Source organism: Rosa chinensis, chromosome 7 (assembly GCF_002994745.2).
Source record: "Rosa chinensis cultivar Old Blush chromosome 7, RchiOBHm-V2, whole genome shotgun sequence".
Classification (NCBI taxonomy): domain Eukaryota; kingdom Viridiplantae; phylum Streptophyta; class Magnoliopsida; order Rosales; family Rosaceae; genus Rosa; species Rosa chinensis.
This window is the reverse complement of record NC_037094.1, coordinates 13340458-13359566: the sequence shown is the minus strand read 5'-3', so window position 1 is coordinate 13359566 and position 19109 is coordinate 13340458. Positions and strand designations below refer to the sequence as shown.

The following is a 19109-nucleotide window of genomic DNA, read 5'->3' as shown; positions in this document are numbered from 1 at the left end:
TTTTGGTTTCTAAAATGATAAAATCAAGCGTAATGAGAACAATATTTGCAGGAAACATAATAGATAATAGCAGAAACTTTATTAGCTACATCTCTTATTTATTTACATTGAGAAAAGGATATGACACTGAAGGATATGACATGATACTTAAGCTCAATACCAGACCAGATCATTCATACTGTGAAGGCCAAAGGAAGGCCCCCATTGCAAACTTCCTCTTTTGGTTGACATCTCCAATGACTGGGAGGCCATACTGTTTCAAGAGGCAGTCCAGTTTCCACTCAGGCATGGCCTCATAGTCACTCTTCTTATACCTCGGGTAGTGCACCGGCATCTGGAAACTACATATCTTGCTGTTGTTGCTCGTCTGGTTATTTGATCCCAGCCGGGGCATAGCGAAAACATGGTTTGCAGTACTCATGATCTTCATGCAAAAGTTGCTGCTATTTGTTGTTTCAAAGTTGGGCTTTTATAGAGCAAGAGAGAGGAGTTGGGAGTATTCCAGTATATGCTTGAAGACTGTAGGTTGTGAGAGGACATTTAATGTGTTGAAAGTGAAGGGTTTTTATGTATTTATTGATGGCTCTTTTACCAGATAACGTGGGCAAGCTTGGAGTTGGAGAGTTACAATTCAATGCACAGTTCTACAAAACTTACAGTGAAACATATCTATCCTAAAATAAATGCACAAAGATATGTAGGATGATTAGGATTCTATGATTGAGCTAATTGAATTATCAGCCACCCATTTTTGTGGATCTTTCAATTGATAATTCAATGCAAAGTCGAGAAATAATGTCCAACTTGATACTAATATTTTTCATTGCAGAATAGGGAGGTAAACTCTGTTCAGTAATGATGCAGCAGAAGTCTCTAGCTTAGTGTTATAGGCCTGTGGCATAAGTCCGAACAATTCAATCTTAGTAGTGTTGGCAATACTTGTACCGCCAGAGGAAACTTCAGTGACAAGAGAATACAAAAGGTTACTGAACACCAGAGTAAATAAAACATACACAGTAAATAAACTGTGGTAACTTTCATTCCGATACTAATAGCAATCTCCATTCATTAGGATAAGATGATCAAGTTATCAAGAATTTCAAATTTCTTGACAGTGATTAAAGAAGTCACAAATACATACTTTCAACAGGTATATCCAGCATAAATATGAGAAAAGAATATAAGCTAATCAATTTGTTCAAGTAACTGGTTGAATCAGTTTCTCTCCAGCTTTTATGGTCAAGAGAGAAATCCCAGCTACGCTTAGTTGTCCTCTCTGAAAGCTGCTGCTGGTTCAAAGAAGAATCTAGGCCCCATTGCAAACTTGTCTATCAGCCAATTGTACTACGTTCCGGTTCCTGCAATTAACTGCAACTTGGGAAAGCATTAGTTTCCCTGAACAAGAGAAGCATCAGGAATCTGATCTTCATTCAACAACAGCAACTTCTTTCAGACTCTCGGGGGTTGCTTTTACAGGCAATGGTATGTCTACCAGCGTGTTTGGAGGGGCAAAGTACATGTGTAGTGACATCATACAGATAATAATACCCAAAAAGAGCTGCAAGAACATAAGGAAAGAGAACATCAAGTTTACAAATCATCTTATCTATACTCACTGGCTTCCGAAGCAAAAGATAACTACTTTTCCAAGTGCCGTAAAACATACCTGCAATGTGGGCTTGAAAGTGAAAAGGTATACAGATAAAACCATCGTCAGTAGCATTGCCATTGAAGTAGAATACACCTGAAAGAGGAATAAATGAAGCACGGAAGTTAAAAGGCCCAAAAGAGTGAACAAATAGCAAAGAATTCAGTGTCTTCAAAGGAGAAAGGACTTACTAAGTTGTGCTAAACCTATACATTATCCTACCATACAGATCACTTAGAACTAATATAAATCATGTTGCATCAGTCTAAAACGATTTTTTTTTTTTTTTCAAATCTACAAAAGGAAACCACGGGTTAGTCCAAAAATTTACCTTCACAATATTGTCAGCATACTTCATCAACCATGAAACCAGCAAGCCAGTGGACCCAAGATTTAACACCACAAACCAAGTCGTAACACTATATCCATTGAAAATCCGTTGCCACCAAGGTCCATTCTCAAATCCACCCCTGAAGTCATCGAAGACAAGCCGTGCCATATTGAAAATTACACCAAACCTGAAAAGGATTGACATTACAGCAAGGTTGTTAGTACCTTTAGAGAACTGAAAGTTAATCATGCTATTTCAGTCAATAAAAGCCATGCACATATCTCACAAAAAGGAGATTGTATCTATTGAAGTAACACAAGACACTGTCATATTGGATCACAAATGACTCTACAGGTTCCACATCATGATCCTAAAAGATAAAAAGAGAAGTGCATGCTTAGTAGTTGAAAATTGTAATACACAACAAAGGCAAAATAGTGCATTTGACATGTGCTACACAATCTTTTGAGGATTACAATGGAAATTGCCTCGTGCAGCTTTGACACATAGTTGCTAATATTGCAAACATAATAAATAGCAATTTGATGCTTGTTGTAGAAATCAAGGTATGGTGTAGAGAAAAGATACCTACGTATACAATTGTACATTCTGCCAGTACAGGCTATCATTGTTCTTCTTCATAAGAAACTCTGTGTAAACACCTGCTAATGCTGACATACAAGCAGACAGGATGCCCAGCGCATATCCTTGGATTGGTGCTGAGAACAGAGAATCACATGATGCTTCTCCACAGCCTTTAACCTACAAGATTAAAAGCAAATCAATTAACAAACAACCATTCCAATACATTCGAGGAAAGCATACAGCTCAACTTGTTTTATCTTCATCTTGGGGGGTCAGAAAAAGATCTCATATTTCTGAATTAAAATGGTTACAAATAACAATATCTTTTGAACAGGATCCATCAAACAAGGCTCTTAATTCCCTAAAATAGACCAAATTTTGAAACATTTTGACTGGTAATAGGCTAATATCATTTCCAATATTTCTTGCTTCCCACACATTAAAAAAGCAAAACGGATTTAAATATCACCTGGCTTGTGGTCGTTCCAACAGCTAATAAAACAATTGCCATCCATTGCAGATTAGAAAGTTTTCTTCTTAGGAATAGCCTAAAGCATCACAAAGAACAGATGAATCAATCAGTTAACAATGAAATAGCATTGGATAAAGTATATTTTAAACAGAAAACATAAATCAAATGAAAACAATTCAAATTATTATAACCAGCAAAACTAAAATAGTAGGCACCTGAATAATATGCCTGTGGTAACAATTTTCAGATTACCCATTATCTGATATGTGGAAGTATCCACATAAACAAGAGTAGCAAACTGAACATTGTTATGAACTAGATATATGATTGAAGGAATAGGATATAAGCGCACGCTCTTCCAATCTGTAGTCATTCGTACAGAAGGAGATGTGCGACACTCTCTCCAAAGAAAAACACAGGAAACTGCTAGCTGCAATTTAAAGAACAATATGCTGAAATATATTAGTACAATTTAAAGGGCACCAAATATTACGGGAAAATAAGAGTCAATATTATTGTGGAAAAATGTCTATGTTTGATGGTTTGGGGAGAAAAATCAATGTTAACTTACAAGCTAAATGACGTACTTAATGAGCTCAAGTGAAGTACCTTGAATACTTCAGCAAGAAACGGAACAGTTGCATAGTCGTACTTATATTTGCCATTACTTTGAGAGAGAGTTGTCAAGATTCCCTGGCACAATACAATATGAAGGAATGAATATTTGCTGCTAGGAGACTGAAAAGTAGATATCAGTTCACAACTGACTTGATAAACCAATTCTGTCGGCCTCTGCCGGTACAACATGAATAGAAAAACTTACAACCAAAGTTCTACCACTCCAGAAATTTCACTTACAAGATCAGATAAGTACAAATAATTTACTGGGAAATATGTGTAGTAAATTTTATGTAGACAACGCTCATTGCAATGCCAAAAGGCAATGGAACCCACTTCCAATACGTTCAAAAGTTTTCCACTCCATCATAGGAAGTTGTAAAATTGATATCAATTTGTATCAAGAGTCAATAAACTTAACTGGAGCTAAAAGCTCCATACTGCAAATAAGCATTGCCTTAGGTTTCAATTTAGAACTAATTCAACCACTTCCAAGAAGAGACCAGTTATTACTTTGTAAAACAGGAAACTTGCCTCTGTTACTAATAGATGTTAGTTTGTTGCGTAGTAGCTTCTAGGTCAGACACCACAGACCCTTTACTGATCTTGACAATTACATAAAGATTACCAACTTTTAAGGGTCCAATTGATTGCCTTACCAATGAGTTTAGAAAAAAATTGAACTTAAAAGTATATCCATCTATACAATCTCAAGAAGTAGGTAGCACTACGTTTTTGCTCTAAACTAATCAGATTATCAAGTACTTGAAATTTGAGAAAGCACTACACCTCCCTTCTTATTATCTTGTTTCCAACAAAAGCTCGAAAAATGTAATGTCCATGATTGTACTTTTCATAGCTCAAGTATATTAGCCACATTTTACATCCCCAGCTCTTTGCCACTATCAGTCAACACAGCCAATCAAAACCCCCATCTCCATCATTTTCAGTTAGAATCAATACGTAACTGACACACTGTGACACTCCTACACGCATTTCTTATTGTGGGTAAGGCACAGACGCCATAAACAGTAACTTGAAACTGGAAAAGGACTTTCTGGGTTACTACAAAATAAGCTTCACAGAATTGATTTGGGGGTAAAAGACCAAAACTTTTCCAAATTCAGAACATGGGTCCAAAAATCCAAACTGGTATTCATAGATTAAGAGCAAAGAAAGATCTAATGTAACTCAAAAGAAGAAAAAGGCCGCAAATTTAAGATTGAGAAGGTGTTCTTGTGACCTGAGAGCTGGTGAGGACGGTGAGAAGCGCGGCAACAAAGTACCACTGCATCGTCGTCTTGTTGTTGTTGTTGAAAGCCTCTTACTTTTGGGAACTTAGTGAAGAAATAGTAGAGTGATTTGGGCATTACTGTGTATCTGGGTCTGCCATTTACCTTGTTCAATTGGTTTCTTGTTTTGTAATGAAAACTGGTTCAGATGGATGGTCTCAAATCTAAAGACACCGGCTTTTCTTGGCTCTTTTTCCTACTGTCCATGGAGCCGGGTCGGGTTGTTTCATAAGATTTGTAGGACCCGGTTTTTTTTTTTTTTTTTTGGTTCATTCACCTAAATAACGAATTCTTAACTAGTATTTTTGTAGTTAGAATTGTTTGTTCATTTTCTGATTCTTTATGGTTCAGTCATCCAACTACATTAAAAAAAAAATTGACAATTTAGTGAGACTTACGATTTTTATGATAATTTAATTATTTATTAGACACACTTCGTTTCAATTCAATTAAGATTTGTATGGAAATGGTATTTAGATGAAGATACTCAAAAAATGAAACGCTTCCATTACAAGGTGAGGATCCGTTGCTCACAAGTAAAGAAAACGAGCAAGTTTGCCCGACGAACCTAAGAATTATCCATTTGTAATCAAACTAAACATGGATACAAGTCATATAACTAGTGAAGAACAAACAGTCTATAGGCATCGGCCACATCGCAAACTCAAGCCCATTCAGCCCAATAACAAGGAAAGTTCTCGTCTTTGTTTATTTTCTCATCCCACTCTCACCATTCAACTATTGCCTCAACCCATATGCCCATCGGTCCAATACTCCAATATTATTTGCCACCTTTAATTATTTGACGGGCACTAAAACGCCGTCGACGTCACGCCTTAATTTGCCGTCTAAACTCAAGCACTTATAAACGTGCTATGCAAACAAAGTCACTTGGACGTTGCCAAATAAATCTTATAGACAATGTCGAATTCAAGTCTTTTTAATGTGAGGCGTTTTCTCACAAGAAGAAATAACTAGGAAAATTTATGAAGATGTATACACTTGTCCTAATTAAATTTTGACGTTTGATCACTAATTAATTGAAAACATTCAATGGCTCATATTCAAAAGGAACTCATCAACATCCATATGTTGACATACCTCCTCAATAGATGAAACTTCTACATTGTTTCTAAGAAGTCATGACCTTATGGTGGAGGTAAGTTTTTTTTTTTTTTTTGAGAATAAGAATCCTTTATTGAAAATAACCAAGATTACATAATATGGGAATGACCGGTGGTGGACAAGAACTCCCCACTCTCCTCCCTAAAAACCGAACTAGTTACGGGTCCGTCATCCAGGATGACATCCATGAGCCAAAAGAGCCCAACCCCTAACCACCTATTTCGCCCAACCTCACAGGCTACAGATAACCCCGAGAAACTCGATAACACCCCATAGACAACCGCCAGAGAAACCAGCGCCCTCTTCCACACCGCGCCCCAATGAAACCAGACCACGTGCAATGATCGCTTGTTAGCACATTGACCATAAGATAAAACCGAAATTACACCAACTCGTCCCCAGGAAAGACACCACATCCATGGCACATCAATTTGACCCAACCCTAGCTCAAACGAGTAGGGACCAACTATTGACCAAAGTAAACTAACCAATAACCAAAGTAAACTAAAAAGCAACCTAACTAAAACCAAGACTTTAACCAAAGGAAAGAAGTCGCCGCCACAGTACTCCTCACCCTTGTCGTCAGATGACTCACCGGCAATCCACCACCGCAGCCTCATGTCTTCAATCTCCCCAAGTCGAAGGTGCCTGCTAAACCATACAGCAAACCACAGCCAATCTATCAACAAGAAATCGATGAAAGACTCACTGTGCCTTGCCTCTGCCATGCCCACCACCTTGAAAACCCAGATCCACCACAACTGCCATCTCCGTCTATCGACCCGCCGTAGATTAGAAGTCAGCGCCATACGATCCATGGTATACCGCCGCCATGATCTGGCCTCTGACCACATACTCCACGCCGACCACCACCCATCCGACCTCCACACCGACGATGCCATCTCAAAGAAAAGAAGAGAAGTACCAGACCTTGACCAGCAAAACAAAGAGCAGAGGAGGACCCCTGAGATCCCAAGATCCCGTCCGGCAACACCCGCCACTCGTCGATGGAGCAGGGAACCACGGCCGACGAGGGGGCGCCGCCGGACAGGCAGATAATTTTTGTTAACTCTCTCCAACCCTAGTTCTCACTCTCTCCGAATTGCACGGGATGAAAAATCCACTCTAGTAGGTGGTCGTCTGAATTCTAGAGTTTGTTAGATAGAAAATTGTAGATATTGATAATGCTTTCTGTGCTGGTACGTAAGAGTATGGTGGAGGTAAGTTTGGGTGAAATGGTTTGAAGAAAAGTGAAAGACAATAAAAGCTTTCAAAGAAAAGCTTGGGTCAAATTTTTGTACATAACCTAATAGGTGGAACGTCTGAAAATATTTATTACCGTATTTATAAATAAATTTCTAAACTTTGAATTAACGTAAACATTGTATGATCTCCAAGTGATTATGTAATGATCAAATTAGTATGATGATATTGATTTGATTATTTTATAATGTTAGATAGTTCCACAAATGAGATGAAATGCTGATCTAACGTATATGAAACATTCAAAGACTCAAAGGAAAGAAACAAAAGTAGTAGTATTATTTTTTTCTTCTTTCTTTTTTTTCATATGAAATGATTTACAACACAAAATAAATAAAAAATGACAACCTTAGTTAAGACTTTCTGAGATATCAGACTCATATCTTGTAATGAATATATAAATAGTGTTGAACTCATAACTCATTAGTAATCGTAAACCTGACCACGGAAGAAGCTCGAGGACGCTTAAGCTATCTCCAATCCTAGGTCTAAATTCCATCCTTTGGACCCTATCCCTATGTTTTCAAATACCATCTCCAACAATAGGTTGGGTCTATTACAAAGAAAGAAATTTGAGGGTTTAAAGGAATAAAGGCTAAGGCCTAAGGTTAGACGTGTATAACATGGAGTGGATGGAGAAGTAGTTTCTAAATTAGTTCACCACATGCAAATGTTGTGCCCCAAAAAATTGGAGTTAAGCAAATTACAAATTTTACTATTTAGATTAATAGGATTTTTTTTCATTGAGGTTCATCAAAAAAAAAAAAAAGATTAATAGTATTTTTAGAAGGTCTAAAATTTTATATTATGGCCTATTTTAGACTACCACGATTAGAGATGGCCTTAAAACACAGTAATTACAACTCACTTTGTCTTGACCCTTGACTGTTTAATCTTCTAAGCCGGCTTTGCTGAATTGCTCCTAAACAGAAGACAAATGTACAATTCATGATCATACGTATGCTTCTACTACACATACGCGTATTCTCAAACACCCGACTCCCAAACGACGCCGTCCGATCAAAGCCAACCATCCCATGCAGTCCAGCTTCCCGCTAACTGTTATTAATTGGTAACCAAAAAGAGAAAGGGCAACGATTTTTCAAACCAGCTATATTCTGTGCTGTCTCTGTTGGTCTTTCTCATTGGGAGACGAAAATAGCGCGACTCAGTATAAATAGAGTCCAACTAAACCGGAGCTGTTCAACAGCTTTTGGATACCTATACCTGATCCTTCAATTCATGTCATAATTTTTTTTTTCATACCAAAAAAAATAATATAATAAATAAGTGTTTCGCGTTTTGGTTTGTCACTTTGTCTCAGATGTTTGCCATTATTCGCTTCAGTTTTAGCTAAAATTAAATATGTGTGTATAATACAACAAGGTGACGAAACGGCCGCCTCGTAGATTCAGTTTTCTTGTCTCCCAAAATTCGTTTTTCAGATTTTGTTTCTGAAGGAAACCACCTGAACCAGGAGGAGCTAGGACCTCTACTTATTTTGGTTCCAGAACACCGGTCTGTTATTCTTCATCTGGTTTTTACTTATTTTGATCAAACCCAACTTCCATTCGTTTATTCTTCGGGTTTTTCTTTGTTGGTTTTTGGTCAAACCTACATTTCATTTTTCTCCTTCTGGTTTTGCTTTTGTTGATGTGAGTAATTTATATATGTAGTACGTGGCTATTGGGAACCGGCTGCGGCAGCTTGAACATGATCGGATTGTTGAAAGGTTGCATGAGGCATCTGTGTTCTTGTTCATGAAATAGGTTGGCTAGCTATATTGGGATCTTCGGCAGGTGTTGAGATCTCGTTTTGGTTTCAGGAGGTATGTGTTGTTTAATTTCTGAGAACCCTTTTATGAAGTTCGTTCATTCATTTCTTGGTATAGGAAACCAAAGTTTGGAATGTTTTTGTATTGAAGCAAGGTTTTGTGATCTAGTTCCTTAAAAGTATGTATGCTTTTTTGTTGTTTTGGCAGACGTTGTGAGCCTTTCATTGTTGCATTTGTGTGCTGTTTTTTTATCTACGTAAACGCGATAGAGAAACTTTAATTACTGGGCCGGAATGGAACAATTCCGGCGTATCGGAGAGGTTTTGGGGAGTATGAAGGCACTGATGGTCTTACAAGATGGTATCAAGATCAATCAAGGGCAGTGCTGTCTATTGCTTGATATCTTGACTTTGGCATTTGAGACAATTGGGGAGGAGATCAGGCTGAACCTGAAATTGGAGGAGAAAAAGACCAAATGGAAGGGCCTAGATGAACCTCTGAGGGAGCTCTACACAGTTTTCAGAGAAAGCGAGATTTACATCAGAAGCTGCATGGATGCCAAAGACTGGTGGGGCAAAGCAGTCATCCTCCATCAGAACAAGGACTGTGTCGAATTTTACATACATAATTTGTTCTGCTACTTCTCGGCTGTCATTGAGGCAATCGAGAACGCTGGAGAGATTGCGGGGCTGGACCAGGATGAGATGCAGAAGAAGAGGATTGTGCTTAAGAGGAAGTATGATAAGGATTGGAATGACCCGAAACTTTTCCAGTGGAGATTTGGGAAGCAGTATTTGGTCCCGAAGACGATGTGCAAAAGGTTGGAGAGTGCTTGGAGGGAAGATAGATGGCGGCTCATTGAAGCACTCAAGGAGAAGAAATTAGCTGTTGGTTTGACAAAGAATGAGCAGCAGCTCGGAGACTTGCTGCTTAAGAAACTACACGGGGCAGAGTTTTTGAATGGGAAACTGTTTCCGAGCTCAATTTTATTAGGAGCTAAGGATTACAACATTAAGCGGCGGTTAGGAAATGGACGGCAGTACAAGGAAATCCACTGGTTGGGGCACAACTTTGCCATGAGACATTTCTTTGGGGAACTTGAACCGTTCAGTTCTGAGATTTCGACTCTCCTTTCACTCTCCCACCCCAGTGTACTGCAATACCTTTGCGGGTTTTATGATGAAGATAAGAAGGAATGCTTCCTTGTTATGGAGTTGATGAGCAAGGATCTCTGTTGCTACATGAAGGAGAATTGCGGCGCAAGAAGGCAGATCTTGTTCTCTCTCCCAGTGGTGGTTGATATCATGCTTCAGATTGCAAGAGGCATGGAGTATCTCCACTCCAGAAAGATATACCATGGTGACTTGAACCCTTTCAATATATTTCTCAAGGCAAGGAGCTCTACAGAAGGTTTCTTTCAAGCAAAAGTCTCCGGTTTTGGTTTGACATCTGCCCAAAAGAAACCTACTTGCCGAAACTCACAGAAACAGCAGCAGAAGAAACATGAAATCGACCCTTTGATTTGGTGTGCCCCGGAAGTCCTAGCTGAGCAAGAACAAACAGGAAATACCTTTGTCCATTCGAAATTCACAGAGAAAGCAGACGTGTACAGCTTTGGGATGCTTTGCTTTGAGCTCTTGACTGGGAAGATCCCTTTTGAAGATTCACATCTCCAAGGGGACAAGATGAGTCACACTATAAGAGCAGGAGGGAGGCCCCTTTTTCCATTCCCTTCACCAAAGTACCTTGTCAATTTAACCAAGAGGTGCTGGCACTCTGACCCGTCTCAGCGCCTGAGTTTCTCATCCATTTGCAGGATCTTACGCTACATAAAGAAATTCCTGGCCTTGAACCCTGATGTTGATCAGCCACCAATACTCCAATCCCCTTCCACGGACTTTTGTGAAATAGAGACATGGTTCCAGAAGCATTACAAGGCAATGGGGCATGCTGATGCAGCCTCCATCTCACAAATTCCATTCCAAATGTTTTCTTATAGACTTGGAGAGATGGACAAGACTCCTGGCTTGATCAGGATCAAGAGTTTGGATTCTGTGAGTGAAACCGCTTCGATGTTTAAGGCTGAAGAAGAAGCCACTCCTGTGATTGACAGTCTCACCGTTACAGATGATACAAGGTCTTTTTTCTCTGATGCGAGGTCACTTTATGATGTGAGATCAGTTTTTTCCGAGGCGCCAATGAAGAAAACTCTCAGTGCAAAGAAACGTTCAGAATTGAGGGGCAGAAAAGCCTCAGGTCAGTTAACAATGACTTCCCATATGTTCATTTCTGTATTTTTGAAAGAATTAATCATCAAGTTACCCTATGAAGGCTTCTGTACTTTTCCAAATAACAACTTTTACTGAAAATTTGTTGGTCTGGTCACACAGGTCCTTCACAAGCACCAACAACATCAAGAATTTCCTTGCCCAAACTTCCGACACCAAAGCTCTCGTCGCCAAAACTTCAGTACTCAAAACTCCCACCGTCGAAAGTTGCTTCGCCAAAAAGTTCATTTGGTCGCAGTTCAATGACTAACAAGACCAGTCCACCACTGAGTTGTATAAGCTCCAGGAACTCCATGAGTATGAGTATGAGCCCAAGGTATCCTATGACTATGAGTATGAGCCCAAGGCATCCTATGAGTGCGACTCGAGGCAATAGCTGCCGACCGAGAGGTCATGTCTCGGATTCCGATTTACATTAGCTTTTTGCTCAAGTTTCACCATAAACAACTCCACAGAGCATCTGGCCTCAAATAGCATTTAGCACAGAATGAAAATTTCACAATATACACAGCAAGTACAGATTTCTTTTTGTTACCCTTAAAACAAATATGTTAGTTTGATTACCAAAAAAGACAGTGAATTTTCCTCTTTCTTTACCTTTTTTTGTAAATTTCAAACATGGTAGAGTTTTGCTCTTCTATGCAAAGGTTCTCCAGTGGTCTTTACTGCTATTACTTTTTTTTTTTAAAAGGGCTATCACTATTTTTTTTTTCTCTTTCAGAAGAAAAGGAAAGAAGATTCTTTGAATTTTTATGTGCAGAGTATTACAAGATTATAACTGCCATGTCCTGCACAATTACGCACAACATACAGAAAGATCGCTTCTATTTTAAGCTACAGTTAAGAGGCAAGTTAAACCAACAATAATCCTAACAAAGAAAGAAAGAAATAAATCTGAAATATAATGCCTGGCTCTGAATAAAGTTGAGCAGAAAGATATGAGAATCAGGTAAATCCACATCTCACTGTGTGGTCTCCAAAAAACATAGTTATCATATAAATCTAAGCCCTGAACATTTACAAGAGCTGATCTCTCTGTTCTACACTATACACTGAATACAACTCAACACCAATCCTAAGGGTTACAAATACTTTGTAGTTGTTTTCTAAACAAACGGGTTACTTAATACAACTGACTTATATATGACTTGCTAACATCATTCCTGCATGGTACATTAGTACAACTGATTTTTTTTTTTGGAGGAATAAATGCTTGGGATGAACCATAAACTTGCACCACAATATACAGATTCAGTCACTAGATGATCGACACTGTTGTTCCAAAATTTTGATTTCCATAGTAACCGGCATGGACTGACTGCTATCATTTTAAAATCTTAAAGTCAAATGTTACAAACCAGTCCTCAAGCTTCCTTTGCTTATTTGGACAGGAAAGCAGTTTAAAGTTGGTCAGTTCTTGTGCTGGCACCACAGTAAGACTTGAAGATTCAATAATTTTCACAACCAGCCAGTCGTCCTTCTGATCTTGAAGGCAGAAATGCTGCACCACTACTATGTTAGTTGTTTGGGGACCCTTCTATCTCACATGGATGGCTATAATTAGACATATCCTAGGATTCAGTCTTTCTGTGAAAAGTTCTTCGAGTTTCTCCATGTTGTATGGACTTACAGTCTCAACCTTAGAATATGCCTCTAGAAGAAAACTAGCAGATTCACATGCCATTAAGAAGTTTTGGAAAGAACAGCGACTTCTTGATTGATGTCAAGAGGGTTACCTTTTCCTTAAACAATCTGCAACACTTTTATGCACCCGCTTGAATTGGCGGCAACCACCATGTTTGATTTCTGTCTCCAGCAGACACTTGAAACAAATGATCCATTAATATCATCAGTCTCCTTTCCGGTTATAGGATCAATGGATCCAAATTTGTATGAAGTGATCGGCATAGGCAGAGATCTATAATAAGCATAGACCTGGAACAAGGAATTGAGATATCAACACAAATGCTAAAGAAGCTGGTTATGTTATATTTAATTAAACTGCACATGTGACCGAAGCATCTGAGGACTAGATATCTCTTTCTGTCATGAGCTTCTACTTTGATCACAACTATACAAGCCATTCCTACTTGAGTTCATTACTAAAAGAACCAAATAGCAGAGAATTAATGAATACCTCATTTGTTTCTGAACCGCAAGCTATATAACCATTAGAAACGGATAAGCCCACAAAGTTCTGAGGAAGTAAGCATCCAAAGTGTGAACCAACCAAGAAAAAGAGGAAAAAGACTTTGTCAGATAGTTACAATGTGGTCAATGAAAGTATTATCTAAATATAGATGTCAAGACAAAAAGAATAAGTTCTGGCATAAAGAACCTAAAAAAAATGGTGGGAGGACCAACCTTCTCATTGGTATGCCCACTGAGGGTTAAGCTGCAAGCATTGGTGGATGGACCACTGGCAATGGTTTTGTTGAGATCCCATAGCTTTAATGTGTTGTCAGTGGATGCAGAAACAAGGGTCTCAGAGTCCAAGAATTTGACATAGCTTACGCTTTTTTGGTGACCAACCAATACACACCAGGGCGTTCTAGCATTACGAAGATCGTAGCAATATGTGTTGTAGTCCGCAGACCCAAAGGCCAGCAAATTAGTGGAGTGAGCAGAGAACTGTACACAGCATACATTTGCAATGTTTCTGTTTCTGATGGTGCCTAAACAGTTTTTCTGAGAAAAAAGAAATCCAAGAACATGTACCTCAAAAGAAAGTCACAAAATCTAAAGCAGTAGTCAGGACTACAATAAAGAAGTGCAGAAATATAGAAAGACATGCAGATCATTTGGCTAGAATACAATTTTTAGATTTTTTTTTTTTGTGCCATATTTTGAGCATCAAAAGCCCCATTGGAAGTTCTGTTAAAGGAGCAACATGGATTATATGAAAACAGTTTAGTAGGGTTTATGATGTCAATTGGAAATTCATATTTTATTTTAAGTTTGGCTAGTTTTGACTAAGAACTCTTCAACTATTAGGATCGATTACCTGTTAGTCTATGAATACCATGGTTCGCTACTATCATAAATAAACCCAATCAAACACTTCATATGATCTGCAAAAGAGACCCTTTGAGAACAGTGCTCGAAGCTTTTTTGAGCATTTCTCAAGTATGCTAGTAAACTCAGCACAAATTTCCTATTTCATTTCCCAAAGGTATGGGAGACAGAGAAAAAATTTCTTCAATTGTAAATTTGATAGGTTTGATGATTAAACGAGTAAAACTTGTCATCTTATACAGTTCAAAATGATATGACAACATATTCCTTTTTGTTAACTTTGAAGAACTTAAATCACTCGTGTGTTAGACACATTGGAACAGAAAAACATAACAATATTGAAAAACTAATCCTTCAGCTAAAATTACAGTATCATGAAGTATCAACTTTCTAACATTGGTATATTTATGCTAGAGCATACCTCATTAATGCTCCAGAGTTTCACAGAACCATCATCACTCCCGCTGGCTAATTTTGTAGGATCTACTTGAGAGAAGTCAACGGACCAAGCCTTTTGTTCATGCCCTCTGTATCGAGCAAACTCTTGACCAGTGCTGACATCCCACAACTGAAGCAAATCATGAAAAATCATTAAACAACAATAGGGAGGCTTATAGTAAATACGTAGGACAATATATAGGTGCAAAAACAAGTCAAGCATGTAGACATAGCCTTAAAATATCATAAAATCTCTATTTCTTGTAATTATATATCACAAGGATATCAGTTCAATGTGTTGAAAGTTGTTTCTCCAGTATAATAACCAACTTCATATGGCACAAAATATACATACCTTCACTACACCTTCATAATCAGTTGAAGTGAGATAGTTTTTTATGTAGTTGTTCCAGCAAATACAGCTAATCTTTGATTCATTTGACATCTCGATCGATGGATAATGAATATCAACAGAATCATTGAAAAGTGCATTGAACTCATAAATCTTTATTTTCTTTGAAACCCCAGCAGAAGCAATGTAGTCCTCATCCCGATCAAAACTCAAAGAGCAAATCAAATTTGAGTTACTGTTGAAATCTCCATTTCTTAGTACTCCACATACTTCAAAGTTACTGTACCGATCATACTTGCATAAACCATCAAAGATAGCTCCCAATTGATCGGTAGGAGTCTTCTTTTCGTCATCATCTGATTCCAAATACCAATTCTTGCGAGATTTTAACAACTCTTTATCTATGCGTATATTACAATCAGCTTCAGGAGGCTGAATCATAGATCTCATAGAGAAGTAAGCACTCTCAAGCTGATCAATATTCCTCGTTAACCTTGACTCATTTGAACTAGGAAGAGGGGGTAATGGAGAAAGCACCTCTGATCTTGAAGCTTCTTTACATGCGTTTTTCCATCCACCGAGGGACTCTTTGTACCAGTCGGGATTTCTTGAATAGTGCCTCCTCTCAGCTTCTTCAGCATCTGCTTCTAAAACCCTAATGCTTGCCATCAACTTGGAGGCATCCTTCTGCTTCTTTTCTTTCAGTGACGTGAGGAAATGGGATAATAGTTCCAATTCAGCATCCTCTTCGACCACAGATGATGCCACTTTCTCTTCACACATCTCCTGTAATCCATTAACTACTTCTGATTGTAGAATTTCCCTGTTGCAAGCATCAATCATAAACTCAGAACAGTATATTAAAGTACAAAGTGAGTTAGAATTTGAAATTTGCCTTTTTTATTTGGTCAAAGTGATTACAAAATCTAGAAAAGAAATTCAGCAAGTATCAAATAACAATTTAATATTCAATAAAGCAGCACTAATACACTTCAATTGGGAACTAAAAGAATGAAAATAACATCAAACTCTAATTTCATATATCCAAAGAAAACATGGTGAATCAAGAGGTTCCACAAATCCACAAGAAAGCATTAGAAGGAATAAAGTTCAATTTCAAGATCTTGAAGTTCAAACAACCTAAGAAATCAACAATTACTAAACACGTACTTTCCCAATCTACTGACTGCTTGTTTCCATTGTTATTTAAAAGTGATAACAATCAAAACATTAGTCCTGGGGTGGTAGTTTTGTGGATCCTCTATAGGCACACATGGACATAAATATTTGCAAGGAACACAAGGAACAGTTCCACTAACTTCTTGAAGGAACCTTAAAATTAATGTTTTTGTCACCAGATACCTAATACATCTTTCTACATGGAGTAAGAACAAAAAATTAACTATCTTTTCTGATGATAAGCCACACAGAACACTGCTTCAGATTCTCCATATCTAGTGTCAAATAAAATCTTATACATTCACATGACACGGGTTCCACATTACCTTGTTGTTGGACGTGAAGACGGTTCAGGATGAAGTAACCAAAGACAAAATCCAGCCTCTTTAGCGTATTCTGACAGAAAATTCGGAGGAAGAATTCTATGACGCAGATTGAACATTGCTGAGACAATGGCACTATTTGAGTCAAAACGGACCAGCAACTGAAAGGAAAGACCCAAAACCATTAGAATTTTCATTCAATTTAGTAAAGCAATATTTTAGGGAAGCAATATCATGGTCAGCAACAACATAATTCTATTATTCTTGCACCTCAAAAAAAAGAACGCCCAGACTGTAGATATTTGACAAAACTGTACAGCTCCCTTCATTGAGTTCTTCAGGACTAATATACCACTTGTCTTCCAATTGCTCAGTGATTGAAGTCAAGTGTTGTTGAGCTGCATTATACATATGAGGACTTCTATTTTGCAGACCATTGATGTTGATGTGGCTAGCATTCCTAGTTTCACGTTGGAAACGGGAACTAGTGGGGAACTGAGGCCATTGCCTAACTAATCTAGTGTTCTGGCTGATCTTTTGCTTCTTTGCACTGGAACCAACAGAAGCAAATTCTTGCTCACCTGACATTTTTCTCATTGGACTATGTTCTGAATGACAGATACCTTGATCCATAGAACTTTCTAAAATCTCTTTTGGGATTGGTAAGCCAACATACTTGACCTCATTTGAAGGTGACACCTTAAAAAAAGAAGGGCGCAATTCTTGCAAAGCAACTCCTTGAGAGTGAAAATGATCCACGAGATTTGCAATTTGTTTGAATACATACAGACACTCAACTTTATTGACTTTAGGACGTCCAATTCTCAGCCATTCTCTTAAGCTGATCTCATCATGTTCCAAGGCTGGTGGTTTGGGCACAGCGTTCAGATCATTGGAAGAAGGCATAACAATTTTGGCATCCAAACTCTGTATTGAATCAGAAGTAGCCTTAGAACCACCAGTAACCTTTGTACTGTTAAGGTTCTTAGATTCAACATGACCGCCATCACCTTTGAAAATAACACCCTTACCCTTCAATGTAGACTTAACATAAAATTCTGATCTTGATTTGGAAAGCATTTTTGTCCGGATACCTCCATATGAATTGCCTGAAACGCCTCCATCTACAGTATTTGTCAATTCCGCCACAACTTCAACCAGATTATCACTATTTGGCCTCTGAGCCATAATATCATCCAGACATGGGTACTCCTGACTTGAGCTCTCAGGACAATTGCTTCCAACTGGTATACGCAGGGAATGATCTTCGTCACCAACCGGTGTACGCATCTCTTGGTAGTCGAACATGTGGTCATTTCCATGTCTCAATGCATGCTCGCTCTGCTTGCTCTGAAGCTGTGCACCCTCGGTCGAATTAGGTGGGTTGGCTTCCCCACCCACTGCATTCTCCATCTTTGTCTATACCAATCTCATGCAAGCAACTCTCAAGCTCTACGCAGGAAGCTTGTACAGAGCGAGAGTGCTTAAACTCCTGCAGACACATCAATTAAACTACCAACCAAACCAAACCAAACCAAAGCAACACCAATATCTACCATACAACTCAAAATCATGATAACACATTCCAATACATGATTCTTGATCACAAACACTTAAATTAACCAATCATAATTCAGCTGAACAAATCATCAAAGCCAGCATAAACCAAAACTTCAAGATCCTTGACTCCACCAATTCTTGCTAGCTAGTCAAAAAATGCAAGTCAAAAGTAATAACCAAAGCTAACTTGTTCAAGCAAAAAACCACCGCCAAAATTTCTTTGCTAAAATTTGAGGCAATCAAAACAGAAATTTGAAAATGTCAATCGAATTCATCCGAACTCACCCGAACCCGTCAAAAGACCGAGGATTCAATTCTCTGAAACTTGAACAATCGTGAAGATTGAAGAACCCTAAAGAAGAGAAGAGAAGCCAAAGCCGGAAGCTTGAACTGAATTACTGAAAGAGAAGAAGAAGAGTGAGAGAGTGGGATTGGTATTTTGCTTGCTTTTTTTTGCCAGAATTGGAAAGCAAATATCTTTTTGCCTCCCAAAACCTCTTCCTTCTCTAAATTCGGATAATTTTCACTTCTTTCACACCTTTTGTTTTGTTTTCTTTTTTTTTTCCTTCTCTGCAAAGCTACTTATTTTTCTTTGAAGAATGAAGGGGAAAAAAATATCTGGTATTCGTAGTTTTTTTTTTATTTGTGAATTTTTTAGGAATCTCGGAAAATAAGGAGCCAGTAATTTGGATTTTTGTTATTTATTTTTGGTGGTGTATTATATTATATTGTTTTTTAATGTAACGGCACAGACCGTTCTCATATCTGACCCAATGCCAAACAAAAATCTCTATGGCTGTGAATATTTCACTATTTTTTGTTGTTATTATTATTATTTCAGGATTT

General features: G+C 38.1%; 3 protein-coding genes across 3 annotated transcripts; 1 reads left to right on the top strand and 2 right to left on the bottom strand.

Moving 5' to 3' along the window:
- Positions 1–1017: 1017 nt before the first annotated feature.
- LOC112178557 (CMP-sialic acid transporter 1) lies at positions 1018–5111 on the bottom strand. The gene is made up of 8 exons (XM_024316707.2): positions 4898–5111; positions 3646–3729; positions 3252–3466; positions 3034–3112; positions 2572–2741; positions 1980–2166; positions 1667–1744; positions 1018–1558 (listed from the first exon to the last, which is right to left on the bottom strand). Exons 1-8 carry the CDS (start codon positions 4946–4948, stop codon positions 1427–1429), a joined length of 996 nt encoding a protein of 331 aa, XP_024172475.1. The 5' UTR covers positions 4949–5111; the 3' UTR covers positions 1018–1426.
- Positions 5112–8692: 3581 nt separating this feature from the next.
- Positions 8693–12084, top strand: LOC112176059 (serine/threonine-protein kinase HSL1). The gene is made up of 4 exons (XM_024313873.2): positions 8693–8852; positions 9011–9162; positions 9316–11364; positions 11499–12084. The coding sequence occupies exons 3-4, from the start codon at positions 9402–9404 to the stop codon at positions 11813–11815; spliced, it is 2280 nt and encodes a 759-aa protein (XP_024169641.1). The 5' UTR covers positions 8693–8852; positions 9011–9162; positions 9316–9401; the 3' UTR covers positions 11816–12084.
- Positions 12085–12559: 475 nt separating this feature from the next.
- On the bottom strand, positions 12560–18866 carry LOC112176056 (protein SPA1-RELATED 2). Its single transcript, XM_040510952.1, has 9 exons — positions 18549–18866; positions 16974–18195; positions 16707–16864; positions 15205–16024; positions 14833–14979; positions 13761–14084; positions 13534–13593; positions 13133–13331; positions 12560–12897 (listed from the first exon to the last, which is right to left on the bottom strand). The coding sequence occupies exons 2-8, from the start codon at positions 18114–18116 to the stop codon at positions 13140–13142; spliced, it is 2844 nt and encodes a 947-aa protein (XP_040366886.1). The 5' UTR covers positions 18117–18195; positions 18549–18866; the 3' UTR covers positions 12560–12897; positions 13133–13139.
- Between the last annotated feature and the right edge of the window lie 243 nt (positions 18867–19109).

Excerpts from the sequence above, each read along its gene's own strand:
- LOC112178557 (XM_024316707.2), bottom strand. The coding sequence starts at position 4,948 with ATGCAGTGGTACTTTGTTGCCGCGCTTCTCACCGTCCTCACCAGCTCT. Across the intron at positions 2,167-2,571 it reads CAGAATGTACAATTGTATAC|GTTTGGTGTAATTTTCAATA; the intron begins GTAGGTATCTTT and ends AATCCTTTTCAG. Across the intron at positions 1,745-1,979 it reads ATGCTGACAATATTGTGAAG|GTGTATTCTACTTCAATGGC; the intron begins GTAAATTTTTGG and ends TTCCTCTTTCAG.
- LOC112176056 (XM_040510952.1), bottom strand. The coding sequence starts at position 18,116 with ATGGAGAATGCAGTGGGTGGGGAAGCCAACCCACCTAATTCGACCGAG. Across the intron at positions 14,085-14,832 it reads AACTCTGGAGCATTAATGAG|AAAAACTGTTTAGGCACCAT; the intron begins GTATGCTCTAGC and ends CTTTTTTCTCAG. Across the intron at positions 13,594-13,760 it reads GTGGGCATACCAATGAGAAG|AACTTTGTGGGCTTATCCGT; the intron begins GTTGGTCCTCCC and ends TTACTTCCTCAG.
- LOC112176059 (XM_024313873.2), top strand. The coding sequence starts at position 9,402 with ATGGAACAATTCCGGCGTATCGGAGAGGTTTTGGGGAGTATGAAGGCA. Across the intron at positions 11,365-11,498 it reads GAGGGGCAGAAAAGCCTCAG|GTCCTTCACAAGCACCAACA; the intron begins GTCAGTTAACAA and ends CTGGTCACACAG.